Raw genomic sequence first — 16,477 nt, 5'->3', positions numbered from 1 at the left:
GTAGTTTATTGCTTGTTCACTAACATCACTAACAAAGCATGTAAACCACAGTACAGATAGTGGTAGTGGTGGGGTGGATTGTAAAGAGAGAAAAATGAGAAGTCATAGTGGAATTGGAAAGTTTATAATTTTTCAATTTCATTTTTGTTTTCTAAAGGTCTAAAAAAATTGAGAAAACCAGAAAAGAAGAATCTGTGATAGTGTTGTAAAAAAGTACTAATTTCATGAGTGATTTTCTAGGATTTAAGATATTTTTCTAAATACACTTATATTTATTATGAAGGTTTTAAATAAATAAGTTTTGAAATTAGAAAAGCATTTTAGATGTTTAGAAATGAATAGTAGTTTTGAAGAACACAGGTGGGATTGCTTCCTCGTGAGTGTGGATTTTTTTTTGGTATCTGTAAGATTGTTATGTTATCTAGTTTATTAGAAGTTATTTAAAATTCAAAAAAAATTCAGAAAAAAATGAACAGAAGATATTGTTGTTAGTCCATTTTTTTTAACTAAAAATTATTCATTCCAATTTTAATAGTATTTCGTATTTGGTAACTATGACTTATAGCAATATATGGGTTCTTTGGCATTGTCTTTTCAGTGAAAGGACTCTTAGAAAGTTGGGTTAGCTTAAAAAATAAAAAAGTTGGTAGTCCTATAGACTATTTTTAGTTTTTGGAGTAGCATGAACTGGACTATCGACAATTTTATGTTCATCTTGTCGATGTTTCTAACCCCAAAGGGGTTCCATCATCAGGACCAAAATTGATAGAATATGAATGATAGTTTCTTGAGAAAGGTACTTAATATGAATGAATTATAGAAACTCTCAAGAAACTATGATTCATATTCTATCAATTTTGGCCCTCATGATGGACCCTCTTTGGGGTTCGAAACGTCGACAAGATGAACATAAAGCTATGGATAATCCGGTTCATGCTACTCCAAAAAACCACCACAGAAGCTTAAAATCAAACATATTTTTAGTTTTGTGAACCTTTAAAATTTCATTCATTCATTCATTGTTATTGTAATATACACTATAAACGATCTCACCAAAAAAATACAAGGTACTTAATATGTGACATTCTATCCTTTGATGTAGAAAAGACAAAAAAATATACAAACACCTTTTATTTATAACCATTAAAAAAATTAATCTACCAAAATCCCATGTCCTGATAAAGTTACACTGTTCTTTAGTTTTGTGAACTTTTAAAATTTCATTCATTCTAATCCAAAATAACTGTTATTATAACCGTTATTGTAATATACACTATTGACGATCTCACAAAAAAAATACGAAAAACATAATATCTGACATACTACCCTTTGATGTAAAAAAGACTATATATATATAAACACCTTTCATTTATAACCATAGAAAAAGTTAATCTACCAAAGTCCATTGTCCGGATAAAGTTACACTGTTCAACAGAAATGATTTTAAGTTAGCTACATGTTTGCTGGCGTATACTCAGTCCAATCGGTTTGAAATGATCTATCAAAGCCATTCTACCAACGCACTGTTCGAGGTTTATCTGCCAGTCGTAGACATTTGATTGATTATTCCACCAAGTGTGTGCGCGTTGGTAAAACTGAACTGTCATGAAGGGGAGAGAGAGCTGGAAAAGGACCAGTGAACTTCAAAGAGAGTTGACAATTTGAGAAAAAAACAATTGTGTGGTCTTTTCATCGCGGTGGCGTTCCAACTGAGCAAAAGGTATTATTAGTAATAGTGTGACGGCGCAGAATCCAATGTGTATAGCGACGTCCAAACAACTCACATGACAATGAAAGGAGCTGGTGAAAAAACCCATCACATGACAAAATGCTCTCAGTTTTAAGAAAATACATTTTTTATTCTTTCCCCTTGATATTAAATTCCGTAAGATCACAAGACAAACTTAGAATGCTTTCCTCCCAACCATTTTAAATATTATAAGATTTTGGATTTATCTGGTAAATACTTTTCTTCTTTAATGAAAATGTAGTTTTTTTATTATTAAAACTATATAATGGATTCACAGTCTTCCAAATTATTTTTTTGTTATATTGGAAATGTAGAATCACAGTAACCTATACATCTAATTTTAATTAGATTTTTACTCAAACATGATGAAATTGACCTCCTATTTTAAACGTGTCATCTTCTTTCTCTTTATTATTATTAATAAATTTAAATACAATAAGGCGAGATATGCTTGCTCCCGCACCAAGGTAAGGTCCACCTGTAAATGAAAGAGAAGGTTGGATCAGTGCCTTACTCAGTGTCAGTTTAAGCAGCGGGCAGTCTCTGAAAACGACGAACCAAGTCATATCCGCTAAGTAAGTGGTTTGGCTGGCAGACACATGCTACGTGCTTTGCTCTCTTTACCAGGAACCAGGCAGGCAGGAATGAATCAATCAAGGTCACTGCTACTGATGAGCTTGAGAGACTAGCTAGATAGACTGAATCGAACCAGCACAGAGCGCTAGCAGTTATGGGAAGTGGATTGGTCCTCACAACTCATTATACACTATTATGTATGTCATCCACCAGTTGCCACGACCATCATAATATTATTAGTTTCATAGTGAACCAATCAATCTTTTTTTTATAAATGTATTAATACATCAAAGATATTGATTTGTTATAAAAATTAATTTTATATATATACATATACACCAAGGTATCCAACTTTGTAGAAAAAACACAAGTATTCTATTAAGAAAAAGCTTTTACAACACTACATCCATAGTTAAACATTTTTTTATTATATTGATATAAAATATAAAATATTTTTGTCTTTGTTTGCTTGATGGGAAACATGAAATATTAATGGAAAAGTTAATGGTTTTTATTCCGAATGTTTATATACTAATTGGATGTGATAAAAAATATTTACTAACTAAAATTTAAATTATGTAGTATAGTGTTAATAAATTCCAAGTAAACTAAAAAGCCATAAGTTAGTTGAAACTATCCATAATACATAGAAATATCAATAATACATGGAATGATTGGATTTAATACAAGTGCAAGATTTGGTTTGTGACAATGCTATCCAATTTTTCATGTTCTTCCACCCCACAAGATAACAATTTTTAAAATTTTATTAACACTTAATAATCTATTTATGTTAATCTTTCCCCATTTCTTAATAATATTTATTAATTTGTGAATGTCTATTTTTCAAAGTAAATCGTCATATTTTGAAAATAATATTTATCATTTTTTATATCAACTATATAAAAAGCCATAGTTTATTTGTCATATATTTCCAGGGTTTCCGAGCTTATTTTCTTGTATTATTTGTCCAAAATTCAGCAGAGATTTGTTGGAATCACAAGTTTTAAGTTGTGAACTTTCTACAATGCTAATACCCCATAGGTTTTCAAGGATATTGAATTTATATATGTAATCAAAAACCAATTTTAAATAAAAATTCATGAAAGGAAACATCTTACTTGTATCCAAAAACTCTAAAATATATAATATTTACAAAACACATCATAAAAATATTTAAATTAATATTAAAATATTTGATCAAACATTTATGTTTAAATATAAGATTTTATTATTATTTTATTTATTTTTTAAATTATTATTATTTAAAAAATATAATATAATAATTTTATAATGGTGTATCTGAACTAGGAGTAGTCTAAGGAGAAAACATTTTCCCTTAGAAAATGATGAAGAAATTGGCACAATTTTGAGAAATGTGGTAGAAATTTTTGGAAACAGCTGTCAAGTTTCACAATTTTTAATCTTTGAGTTTTTGATAATGCTAAATACAATCTTTAAAGAAATGGTTCAAATAATTGAATTTCTAGATTTTTTTTAAATTTTATTTTAATTTCTTAAAAAAAATTTGCCATCCCACAAAAACCATTCATTGGTTAGACAACCCCATCTCACTATTCTAAGTTGAAAATTCTAAAAATCGTTGAATTTCAATACAAAAATATGACCCAAAAAAAATAAATATAATATATATATATATATATATATATATATATATATAACACTACTCAAGTGTTAATTGGTTAATTCTTTTATCTGAAATTATTAAATTTATCCATATTTGATAAAATCTAATTTTAAAATAAATAAATCTAATCCATATTTAATAAAATTTAAATTTAAAATAAATCTAATCTATATTTAATAAAATCTAAATTTAGGATAAATCTAAATTTCTTCCTAAAACTATTTATCTTTAACTATTTAACTCCTGCCCATTATTAATGAACGAGGTTGACAAATTCTTTTATACGAAACTGTAAAACTCCGAGCTAAATGACGCAACAACTTAAAATGACACCTTTGAAATTGTGTAAATGTATATAATTAAATTTGTCAAAATTTGTCGTCATAGTTTGAATAGGACTTGCGCTGTATATGCTTAATTTGTATTCCATATTTTGAATAGGATAGGGCCTGGAATGGAGAGATTTTTGTTCCACATAAAGTTGTTTAGCGGCCATAAACCTGACCACCATTTTCGTATTACATGCACATGCCTCACACCATCCCACTATCATCGCAATTCCATATCACGATCCTCGTCACTGTATTGAGACACTGACAGATGTCGGTGGCCAAAATCTTTTATAAATCTAAGTCTCTGCTATATTCTCTACGTAGATCACTACCCAGTCGATGAGAGGTCTATCAAGTCTCCAGTTATAGGGTTCGTCATGGCATTTCGATATGTTTCACTGAATGTTATATTCCTTGCATTTGCATTCATTCAAGGCACCACTGCTCAGCTCTGCCCTACCTTTTATCAGAATACATGTCCCAATGTTACCAATATAGTGGGGCAGGTCATCCAACAAGCTCTGCAAAATGATTCAAGGATTGCGGCCTCTCTCCTTCGTATGCATTTTCACGATTGCTTCGTTAATGTAAGTAGAAATATGTCTCTTTATTCACCAGATTTGTCCTTAATACATCATCTGTCTGTTTATTCAATAGATTTGTATTCAGTACAGAGATTTGAAATACTGATACTTTACTCACTCTTTGATTTGCAGGGCTGTGATGGATCCGTTCTGTTAGATGACACAGCAAATTTTACAGGGGAAAAGACAGCAGTTCCCAACAACAATTCCCTCAGGGGCTTTGACGTTGTGGACAACATCAAGGCAGCAGTAGAGAGCGCATGCAACGCAACAGTTTCTTGTGCTGACATTCTTGCCATTGCTGCAGAGCGATCAGTCGTACTGGTCTGTAAATCTATCGAAATTAATGACTTATAAGCTTTTGATACTGTGTTAGTATAATGATTAATCCAACATGATGAATATCTTTTATAAGTTTATACCATTCCTCTAAGTTGAAATATATTCAATAGCTAGCTCTAAGTTAAAATATAGTATAACTGATCTATGAAGCCTTCTAACATGATAACCGTCTGCAACATGCTGCAGTCCAGTGGTCCATCGTGGACTATACAGTTAGGGAGACGAGATAGCACCACTGCAAATGCAACTCTTCCTAACACAGCCATTCCCGCCCCAACAGACAATGTTTCCACAATTATAGCAAAGTTCCAAAATGTGGGACTTTCTGTCACCGATGTAGTTGCTTTGTCAGGTATAGTAACACTCTTATCTGCAGATGCAACCTCACATTTCTTTCTATGGCAGAATTTGTTAGTGTTGTTATTTTTCACATGCATTGATAAAGGGTATTTTCCAATCCAGTTAACTAGTTTGGGTTGTAATTTCACAATGAATTTTTTTATAAATGTGTGAATATCCATTCAGGGAAATCATGAATATAAATTTAAAGTTGAATTTAATTAGATTGCAGATTTTTAGAATATTTCAAAATTAGATTAACAGAATAAGTAAATTCTTTGGCCTCGACCCTATCTAAAATATTCCCAAAATCTACCCTCTAAAATATTCCCAAAATCTACCATCTGAATAAAAAGTAAGTGATCCAGGTGGGCACACAATCGGGCGAGCTCGCTGCACAGTTTTTGTCAACAGACTTTACAATTTCAGCGGAACAGGCAATCCAGATCCGACGCTGAACTCATCTTATCTATCCACCCTGCAAAGCACGTGCCCACAGAATGGTAACGGGAGCACCCTAACCTCACTTGATCCGGGCACTCCAAATACCTTTGACAACAACTACTACATAAATCTCCAAAACGAAATGGGGCTTCTGCAGTCAGACCAAGAACTGCTTAACACAACGGGGGCAGCCACCTTTTCTATTGTGAATGACTACACCAGTAGTCAGCCTGATTTTTTCTCCAACTTCTCCAACTCGATGATTAACATGGGAAACATAAATCCTCTAACGGGAACAAGAGGAGAAATCCGCCTGAACTGCAGGAAGGTCAATGGCTAGAAATCACTGTATCGCTTTGTTTAGTCTGTTTCCACTTTGCTCAAAGACAGAGCAGTGCCATTCCGATTTAAAACATAAAAGTTAGAAAGGGAAGTGCGTGCTATCTGTAACATAATCCATGTTGGTAAAATACTGACAGCAATTATCAATAAATTTAATTTTGGAAAACATATAATGACGTTTGCATCAAGCTTCTTGGATCTATTTTATAACTAAAATGCCGAAAAAAAAAAGGATATCTCAAAATTAGGTCACAGAGATTGGGTTGAATCCTATAGTGTGGAATTGACGGAGGTCGACGTTTTGAAATGGAAAAGATGAATATTGTTTAAATAATCTTCGGCAAAATCACATAATCAATCGTTTGTCGACTTTGTATTGAATAAAACTTATAATAATGGTATGCTGGTTTTTAGTTAGGGATATGATGGTTTTGAGTTAGGGATATGCCTTGGTTTTTGGATCTTTTGGTGCGAGGAAGCTTTGCCAAGGAATAGATTGCTCGGGATAGGGGATGTCGGGGAACTTGGAATAGTGACTGCACAGAAGGCGATGATCAAATTACTCGAGGGACTGTGTAGCAGAGAAGGGAAGTCTGGGGGATGAATTTGTTTTTGATCATTAACATTGCTATATGGAAATAAATGCACATTGGGAGTGTGCCCTAGAACAATGAGCCAATAATTGTTCACTGAGAGGACCATGATGCATGATTGTAGTGCTGGACATTAGATGCAGTTTGACTTTAACAATGGATTCTAGACTTCCTGGGAAGGAGGTGAATCTTGGTACTACTTTTGAGGGTGGAGGTGTGAGCCTCTAGATTCCCTTGTTGCGGATGCATGCATCATATCCTTTTAGCTGTGTATTTATGACCTACAGATTTCATGTTCATGGTATGTTTGACAGAATGTTTGTCATGCCTAGGCCTTGTTAGGTCAATTTCTTGTCTAATATTTTTATGGAAGACTTTTTCCTAGTGCCATTCATGGTTCTAAAAAGTGCCATTAATTTTTGGGGCAGAGCTTCGGATACTGGCCTAAAAAAGTGGCTTAAATCTTGTGGTTGCAGGCACAGAACTAGGTGAAAAAGACTGTAATATCTCCCTTGTAGGCATCATGCATGCGACTGGAGGGTTTTAGTTGAAATCAGGAAGGGTCGTGTCAGCATCTAGGAGATCAGGACATTGAAAAAAGAGGTTTAATCGAGGGTTTGGGCACCTGAAAGGGTGGCTTAGCCCTTAGGGTCCTATAGCACCTAATAGGGAAGTCATTAAGGGTTTTAGTTTGTTGATTCCACTTCCTTAAGGTGAACTAGGAGGTTGAATCATATCATAGTAGTCTCTCATCACATGTTTACCCCAGTGGACCGGTTATCTTGGGTAAATGTGGGAGGAGGGAATTACAAAGTGGTATTAGAGCATGGTTCACCACTTGGACTGGATGGGCTAGATGCATGTTGTTATGCATGCATTTTCATAATTAAAGTTGTCATGCATGTTGTCGTTTCATGTAGTTTATGTCATCATGATGCTATTGGTATGTTATGATGCTGATGTGTTGGCTGAGATGAGGCAAGATATGCAGATCATCGAAGCGAGTTTGTAACACTGGACCTCGAGGTAAGAGCAGATCATCATATAAGTTTGCATGTTTGACATGCAGGTATGTAGTTAATAGTTATTATAAGAATTAAGTTTACTTATATGCTTGTCATTCTATTGTTGTTATGGTTACATGTATGATAAATGCTAGTTGATCAGTGTAGTCATATGCAAATGTGTCAGATAGTCATGAATGATAGTAACATGTTGTACGCATTGTGGTCATATGCCTGATGATTATGGTCATTGCAGTTGAGGTATTGATTTTATAATGTTTTGTGCTAATTTCAATTAATATATGCAGATGATTATGGTTATGACATTCGGGTATGAGTTAATATATTGTGATATTATGTCATACTAATTTAGGCTGAATCTGCATATGTGATTGTTATGCATGAATCGAAATTGTTTATGAGTTTATGATGTGAACATGTTAGCTAGTTATTGTTATCAATATCATGACCTTATTTATATTTGATTTGATGTGTTGTGAAGTTATACCGTGCTAATCTATATTGATTATACAGAAAAGATATCCTCCCCTGAGATATATTAAAGTATGATTTTTCTTTTGTCGGCTATTTGGTGTTTGAATGTTTGATTATGTCATCTATTTGGTGTTTGAGTGTTTGGTGTCTATTATATCATACATTTGTTGGTCGAATGAGTATTTTTCTATAAGATTGCATGATGTTCTTTTAAGTTGATTCTACTAACACAATATGTGCTGAGACAACTAATATGCACTGGTGTGGAAGTGGGTGCTAGTTGTAGTATTATGTCTAATGATTGTGAGTTGATTGTTGGTTATGACACGACTATAGTCTTGGTAAATATTGATTTCAAATTAATAGATATGATATCTTGATATTTGGAATGTGTGACCGACATGTGTGAACAGATGTAGGGAAACATGCTTGATATTAACATGACAAGGTAATATGTGATTTTTTATATAACTAACAGTTGTGTGATGTAAAAATACATAGTAAGACTTAATTACAGTAGGGTAAAGGTAAGAAAAAGGAATTGGGTGAGAATTCCTTTGGCTATTTTTGGAAACCGCAATTCCAAATGAATGACCGCTTTACATGAATACAGGAAGTCTTCTTAATCTTGATTACGTTTCACATTATGTGGATATGTGTTACAGTCATGGACATGTATTTGGAAGGTATATTAGCTAGTTTCGAGTTATAGATGGATCTTTCAAGGGAGTTGGAGTCCCTTGAGATATGGCATGGATATGTTCAGTTACAAGGCTACATGCTTGGTACAATAAGGTAAGGTAATTGGTATTATTTTTATATTTATTTGTGCACTGACAATTATGTGTTTATGATAGTATGATGTAGGGATTGCATGGAAAAAGACCCTACCATGAAATCTTGAAGAAGGCTCAGGTTGAATTTCCCTTGGAGGCATTGGGAACCCATGGGGTTGATTCATGGTGTTTTTTGGGAGTTTTGTGCCTTTAGTATTTTGTGATTTGTTTGAGCCCGATATATGGGTTTTGATTGCATGTGGTGCAAGGCCTTGTCACTTTGTTTGTGGTGTCATGTTGCTATTGGTGTTTCTTGGTTTTCTTTTTATTTGTTTCTGGGTCTTACCTTTCATGTTTTGAGGTTCTTGGGAATTAGTTTGGGAAAGAGGAAAGTTAATGAAGCTCAGGGAGAGGTGAATGAAAACTAGCAGGTAATGTAAGACTCAGATGAATCCTGCTACATGTATAAGTGAAACTGAAGCCAAGAATATGACAACCAGTTGGACTAGTTGGGTCCACCAGGGAAAATGGATGGTGGCAGGACAATCATGAGAAAGGTAACATGAAAGATATAGTAAATGGATTTGAGGCGTCAGAAGCCTTGGCTATGTTGCGAGCTGTTGTTCTCAATGTTGTGCATGTTGTGTACAAATAAAGGGAGTTCTCTTAACATTGACCTTATGCTATTTGGTAATTATGTTGTGATCATGATTATGTGGACGTTTATATATGTATATATGTATGCATGTATGTCATATTATGACAGGGTCGTCAAATATCATGATTTTTTAATGCTAATATTTATATGTATATATGTACGTATATATGTTGTTTCTGAGAGGGTTGTCATGGATCATGATTATTTTATGATAACGTTTATATATATTTATGTATCTATGTATCTATGTCACTGTTTGACAAGGTTTTCAAGGATCACTCTTGTGGAGGAATGATTGCTTATGCAGGAGAATGGCATGAATAGATTCTCGGTCTTATGGGGAATCAAGTGGGAAGAGTAGCCCTGACAATTCTATAAGGTTACTATCATGTGGTTTTGAGTTGATATTATGTGATTATACTATTTCTATCTTATGGACATGCTATGCTAAGGGATACATCAATGGAATGAAAACAACATGATCTGCGACATGCTAGGATAAACATGGATGGCAGAGAGACACTGGAAGAAAGGTCATTTGGTAAGGACAATGTGATCTTAGGATGTGTAATACTGGTGTTGTGTACATGTAGCATATGTAGTATTGTGTACATATGATGTTGTGTGCCTTTTGTATATATGATGTTGTGTGTATATTGTAAATGTAGTGCTGGGTATAGATGGTACTATGTACATGTTGGATATGTGGTGCTGTGTACATGTCGTATTGTGCTCATGTTGGATATGCGGTGTTGTGTACATATGGTGCTATGTACATATGGTGTTGTATGCATGTTGTACATGTGTTTCTATGTACATATGGTTTTGTGTGCATGATTGTACAAGTTGTGTTGTGTGCATGTGGTGTTGTGTACATGTGGTGTCGTGAAATTGTAGTGCATGTGGTCTTGTGTACACATTGTATAGGTGGTGCGGTGTACATGTGGCATTGTGTACACGTTGTGCAGGTGGTGTCGTTTACATGTGATGTTGTGTACACATTGTGTAGGTGGTGTTGTGTACACATTGTGTAGGTGGTACATGTGGTTCTACATACATGTTGTATAGGTGGTACTGGTGTACATGTGGTAATAAGTGAATGTCGTACATGTTGTGTTATGTACATGCGGTACTATGTATGTGCATTATGTAGTCGTGGAATTGTGACAAGTGTATTCATTGTGTTGTACTCTGTGTACGTATATGTATTGTGTTGTACACCAGATGTAGGTATGTGTATGTGTTGTGTTGTACACTGGGTGTAGGTGTATGTATTATGTTGTGATGTACACTGGATGTAGGTGTATGTGTTGTGTTGTATGCTAGATGTACGTGTATGTATTTTGTGGTGTCGTACGCTATGTGTGGATGTATTTGTTGTGATGTACATTGTGTATGTGTATGCGATTGAAGAAAAGAAAAAGACACTAGGTGTTTTCTGGGTGTGACAACCAATCTGATGTGTATACAAAAAGGACAAAGGATAAAGGTAGAAGCAAAGGATCAATTAAAGGATAAGTATTAGTATTTTATTTCAATTTTAAATTATGCATGTGATCTATGATTCTGTTTTATGATGGTTACATGTGATCTATGATTTTGAATATGATGGTTTTGTTTTAAGCTAACTGAATGTGATATGTTTATACTTAATGATTTGATCAAAGAGTTAGTTTGTATTGTTGTGACATGAAGTGAACATAATTGAAAGTGTACCTTATTGACAGGCCACTAATGAGGTATGATTTGAGTTTATTTCAATTTGTTTTGAATCTAATGGAGATTATGTGCCTGGTACAGGAAGCATGGAAAATGCCAGGGTTGGGTAGTTGAAATTGACTGCAAACATTAGCAGTAACAATAAAAGGAATTGGAAAAAGTGGCAGTATGTTGGTAAAGCACTCCAAGAGCAAGGTCATTGTGGGACACTACTACCCAATAATGTCCATTGATTCCCATGAGTATGCTATGATTGGTATGATGGTTTTGAGGAAGGGATATTCCTTGGTTTTTGGATCTTCCAATGCGAGGAAACCTTGCCAAGGGATGGATCACCCAAGATAGGGGATGCTGGGGAACTTGGAAGGTGAGTGACTACACAAAAGGGGATGGCCGTGTTTCCTGAGGGACTGTGTAGTAGAGAAGGGAAGGTCGTGGGATGTATTTGTTTTTTGTCATTAGCATTTCCAGATGGAATTAAATGCACATTGGGAATGTTTCGTTGAATAACGAGCTAATAACTATTCATTGAGAGGAAAACAATACATTATTGTAGCACTGGACATTGGATGCAATTTGACTTTGACAATGGATTCTGGACTTCTTGGGAAGGAGGTGAATCCTGATACTACTTTTGAGGGTGGAGGTGTGAGCCTCTAGATTCCCTTGTTGGGGGCGCAAGCATCATAGCCTTTTGTTTGTTGGATGAGAAAATGTGCATATGTGTATATGGTTATATTATTGTAAATATTATACTGAGTTGGATTTATAAAGCTCCATAGACATTATGGTTATTTTATGGTTGAAGCAAGTGTGTATGAGTATATATGTGGTTGTTATTGTAAATACTATAATGAGTTGTGTTATAAAGCTCCAGTAAATAGTATGTTTTTCATCTTTCAATAGGTTGTTCATTGTAAATACTACAATGAGTTGTGTTATAAAGCTCCATGGGAAGTATGTTTTGGTTTTCAGTGATTTTGGTGGTTGTAGGTGTTATTTAACATCGAGGGTGGTGTTCCCCCAAGGGGGATGGTACTGTAACATCCTTGGTAAAAAATCCATGTAATAAATTTAATAAAGGAAAAATAAGACCAAGGTCATGGGACACATATTCCAAGATGAATGTTGGGAAAAACATCCTTCTGGGTGTTCATTACAGTTATTATGGCTAAAGGAAATTGGAAAAGGCTTTGTAAAGGCATGAGGCATTAATTGGCATTTTATTTATGAAAATTAGGAGAAAATGAAGGTGAAAGGTCATAGGTTGCATGTGAGGAGGAAAATAATGGAAACTTGAAGAAAATAAAGGTCTCATTAATAAAAAGGATTCTGAGGATCAATTGGTAATATTTTTTCAGTTTACTTTTGGAGCTCTCTCTCTCTCTCTCGATTCTCTCTTTCACACACTCTTGGACACAGATCATTCTTGGAGCACTATAGCATTGTAGGAAGTAAGGGAAAGGAGGGGAAATAAAGCAAGAGGATGCAAAGATCAAGCAAGGAAGAGTAGGATCAAATGGCTACAACATAATTACTTGTAGGTATCGAGTTGCATGTATGATTTCCTTGCTAGTTTTTGCATGCATGGTACATGCATGTGTGTTGTTGGTTCTCTTGTTGTTTGTAACATGTACACATATTACTAATACAAAAAGATGTAATCAAATTAGTAAAGTAATTTTTTTATTATATGCCATATGTTTTATCTACTATGATTACATAGAATCTGATAAGTAAGTGTTATGTTTGATTATATGTTATTCGACATAAATCTGGCATTGGTTTTATGACATTGAAACTCAACCACACCATATACCATTACAAATTTAGCACATTAAGTAGACCTTTCCCGAAGGTTCGAGAAGGAAAGTGGAGAACATATGTCTTCCATCATGGTAAACAACTGGTGTGATATGAGCCATTGATCATTCCCACTCCAATTTGATGGTTTGAATTCTCTAGCACACAGTTAGGGTTCCCAACCTGACAACCCGTGACCCTAGTCTAGCTCATTTGATCGCTGCAGTTTTTCATGGTTGAGCTATGCAACTTGGCTCTGATAGCTCCATTAACTGGGAATTATTCCATGTTATTCATGTAAACATTCACAATTTCATCTACTCTTTTGAGAATACAAGACCTAGACATGTTTGCTATCATTATGGCTAGTTTTTTTTTCTCTTGACTCCTCTCCTCTAGATTTTTGTTTGCAGGGGGTTTGCCTATGAATGGACTTTACTTCCTTTGTTTAATGGTGGCTACACCTGTTGGAAAATCAAAAAGGCAATAAATATTTTCTCGATCTTGATAATTACTTGTGATGTTACTTTTTATTGTGATTCTTTATATCTTGTTTCTTTAGTTCATCAAGAAATTACACAAAGCAACAACATGTAAAACAATGAACACAAGATGTAGGCACATGCTAAGGCAAAACCCCATCGATGGGAAAACCTAGTCAAAGTAATTCTTCCTTTCAATAGTATTCTTTGAGACTCTTCACCCTAGACCTTGATCAAACCTTCCCTCCACACCAAGTCAACCTCTAGAAGATTTATCTCTTTCCAGCAACTTCAACTACACAGCAACTTGCAGTAGCTCATGGCTTCCAGCAATAGTCCAACTTGGGAGACTTCGTTCTCCCAATCCAGAGCATGAAGCAAAGAGAGTATACCATAAAAATTTTGATTTTTTTTTACTCCTTATACTCCCCTAGACTCACATTCACTTTGGCTTCCCGAAAGCAGACTTTCCCAGCTTCCTACTTTGCACTTTTGCTCGAAAAACAAATTTTCGCACTTCTTCCTAGAAGAGAGAGAATGAGAAGTGATGCTCCAAATGAATTCATATTCCTTCCTCTTATTGGCTTCTTGTGGGGTAGAATGGGTCCTTAGGCCGACTTGATCTTCTCTTGGGCCGACATGGTGTGGAGGTTCCATAATTCATCTTTGACTCAATACTAAACCAATTTATATGATTCAAAAGCCCAAGAAGGGTCTCTTTAAATGTACAATAATTCTATAGACTTATAATAAATCCTAGAAGTCCTTAATGTGGACTTTGACCTAAAAAATGGCGACCCAAGCATGAAACCCATGCTTTAATAAGTCACAACAACAATAATACAAAATATTTCTTTATTCTTTTGATAAGTACATTACGTGATGAGTCAAGTACATTATTGAAAACTGAACATAGTTAATTTTTCCATCACTCCCTCTTAACTAGGGAGGTATTCATAATGTACATATACAATGGAAGATCTCAAACTATATGAAACATGAAGAACTTTAGGCACTGCGATTCCATGGAGTAGATTCTTGTCCAGGGAAATCTATCCAACTAGTCTCACAAAAATTTAGACACTGCAATGCCTTGGACTAGATTCCTTACCAGGGATATCTATCCAACTAATCACTCAACAATTTATGCACTGAAATGCAATGGAATAGCTTCCTGACCAGGGCAATCTATCCAGCCATTCACTCAACAATTTAGGCATTGCAATGCCATGGACTATTTTCTGGAACAGGGCAATCTATCTAGGTGGGACTAAGGTGGACTCAAGCTTTTTGCCCCTTTAGGTACCATCAAGAAACTCACGGCTTCTGGCAAGAGTCCAACTTGGGAGACTTCGTTCTTCCAATCCAGAGCATGAAACAAAGAAATTCTACACCCAAAATTTTGATTTTCTTTGACTCCTTATACTCCCCTAGACTCACATTCACATTGGCTTCCCGAAAATAGACTTTCCCAGCTTCCTACTTCGCACTTCTGCCCGACAAACAAATTTTCGCACTTCTTCCTAGAAGAGAGAGCATGAGAAGTGATGCTCCAAATGAATTCATATTCCTTCCTTTTATTGGATTCTTGTGGGGTAGAATGGGTCCTTAGGCCGACTTGATCTTCTCTTAGGCCGACATGGTGTGGAGGTTCCATAATTCATCTTTGACTCAATACTAAACCAATTTATATGATTCAAAAGCCCAAGAAGGGTCTCTTTAAATGTACAATAATTCTATAGACTCAAAATAAATCCTTGAAGTCCTTAATGTGGAATTTGACCTAAAACATGGCAACCCAAGCATGAAACCCATGCTTTAATAAGTCACAACAACAATAATACAAAATATTTCTTTATTCTTTTGACAAGTACATTACATGATGAGTCAAGTACATTATTGAAAACCGAACATAGTTACTTTTTCCAACACTCCCTCTTAACTAGGGAGGTATTCATAATGTACATATACAATGGAAGATCTCAAACTATATGAAACATGAAGAAATTTAGGCACTGCAATGCCATGGAATAGATTCTTGTCCAGGGAAATCTATCCAACCAGTCTCGCAAAAATTTAGGCACTGCAATGCCTTGGACTAGATTCCTTACTAGGGAAATCTATCCAACCAATCAATCAACAATTTAGGCACTGAAATGCCATGAACTAGATTCCTGACCAGGGCAATCTATCCAGCCATTCACTCAACAATTTAGGCATTGCAATGCCATGGACTATATTCTGGAACATGGAAATCTATCCAGGTGGGACTAAGGTGGACTCAAGCTTTTAGACCCTCTAGGTACCATTAGGCTTACTTTCTAACCACCAACCCAAAAACAAAATCCAGGTACATGTCAGAGCTCAATGACCAATGCCACCTTTCCAACTTTGGGGACTCAAACATCAACACAAAGTGTCAGCCAGATGGCTTCCCAGGCAATGCTTCACTCACAAAGACTCAATACCCCTTGATCCAACAGATCAAGAATAAGAAATCACTACCAATCAAACTGATTGGTAACCATCATGCTTTCCTTTGAGAGATTCAACTGTACAAACACAACCCCAATAAATAACATATTTTCAC

The 16,477-nt window shown here is 35.0% G+C and overlaps 1 protein-coding gene across 2 annotated transcripts; it reads left to right on the top strand.

Annotated features, from left to right (window-relative positions):
• Nucleotides 1-4,639: 4,639 nt before the first annotated feature.
• On the top strand, nucleotides 4,640-6,524 carry LOC149151173 (peroxidase A2-like). Of its 2 annotated transcripts, none has more exons than XM_089438899.1 (4): nucleotides 4,640-4,893; nucleotides 5,023-5,214; nucleotides 5,419-5,584; nucleotides 5,928-6,524. In XM_089438899.1, exons 1-4 carry the CDS (start codon nucleotides 4,684-4,686, stop codon nucleotides 6,353-6,355), a joined length of 996 nt encoding a protein of 331 aa, XP_089295025.1. In that variant the 5' UTR covers nucleotides 4,640-4,683; the 3' UTR covers nucleotides 6,356-6,524. The 2 variants fall into 2 exon arrangements, with proteins under 2 accessions (XP_089295025.1, XP_089295026.1); XM_089438900.1 differs by having other exon boundaries at nucleotides 5,940-6,521.
• The last annotated feature ends 9,953 nt before the right edge of the window (nucleotides 6,525-16,477 follow it).

The sequence above is a fragment of the Pinus tabuliformis genome, chromosome 9, assembly GCF_031772625.1.
Source record: "Pinus tabuliformis cultivar Carrire ecotype Pingquan chromosome 9, CPIR1, whole genome shotgun sequence".
NCBI classification, from domain to species: Eukaryota; Viridiplantae; Streptophyta; class Pinopsida; order Pinales; family Pinaceae; genus Pinus; species Pinus tabuliformis.
The sequence above is the reverse complement of the archived record's forward strand: the minus strand, read 5'-3'. Positions and strand labels throughout refer to the sequence as shown.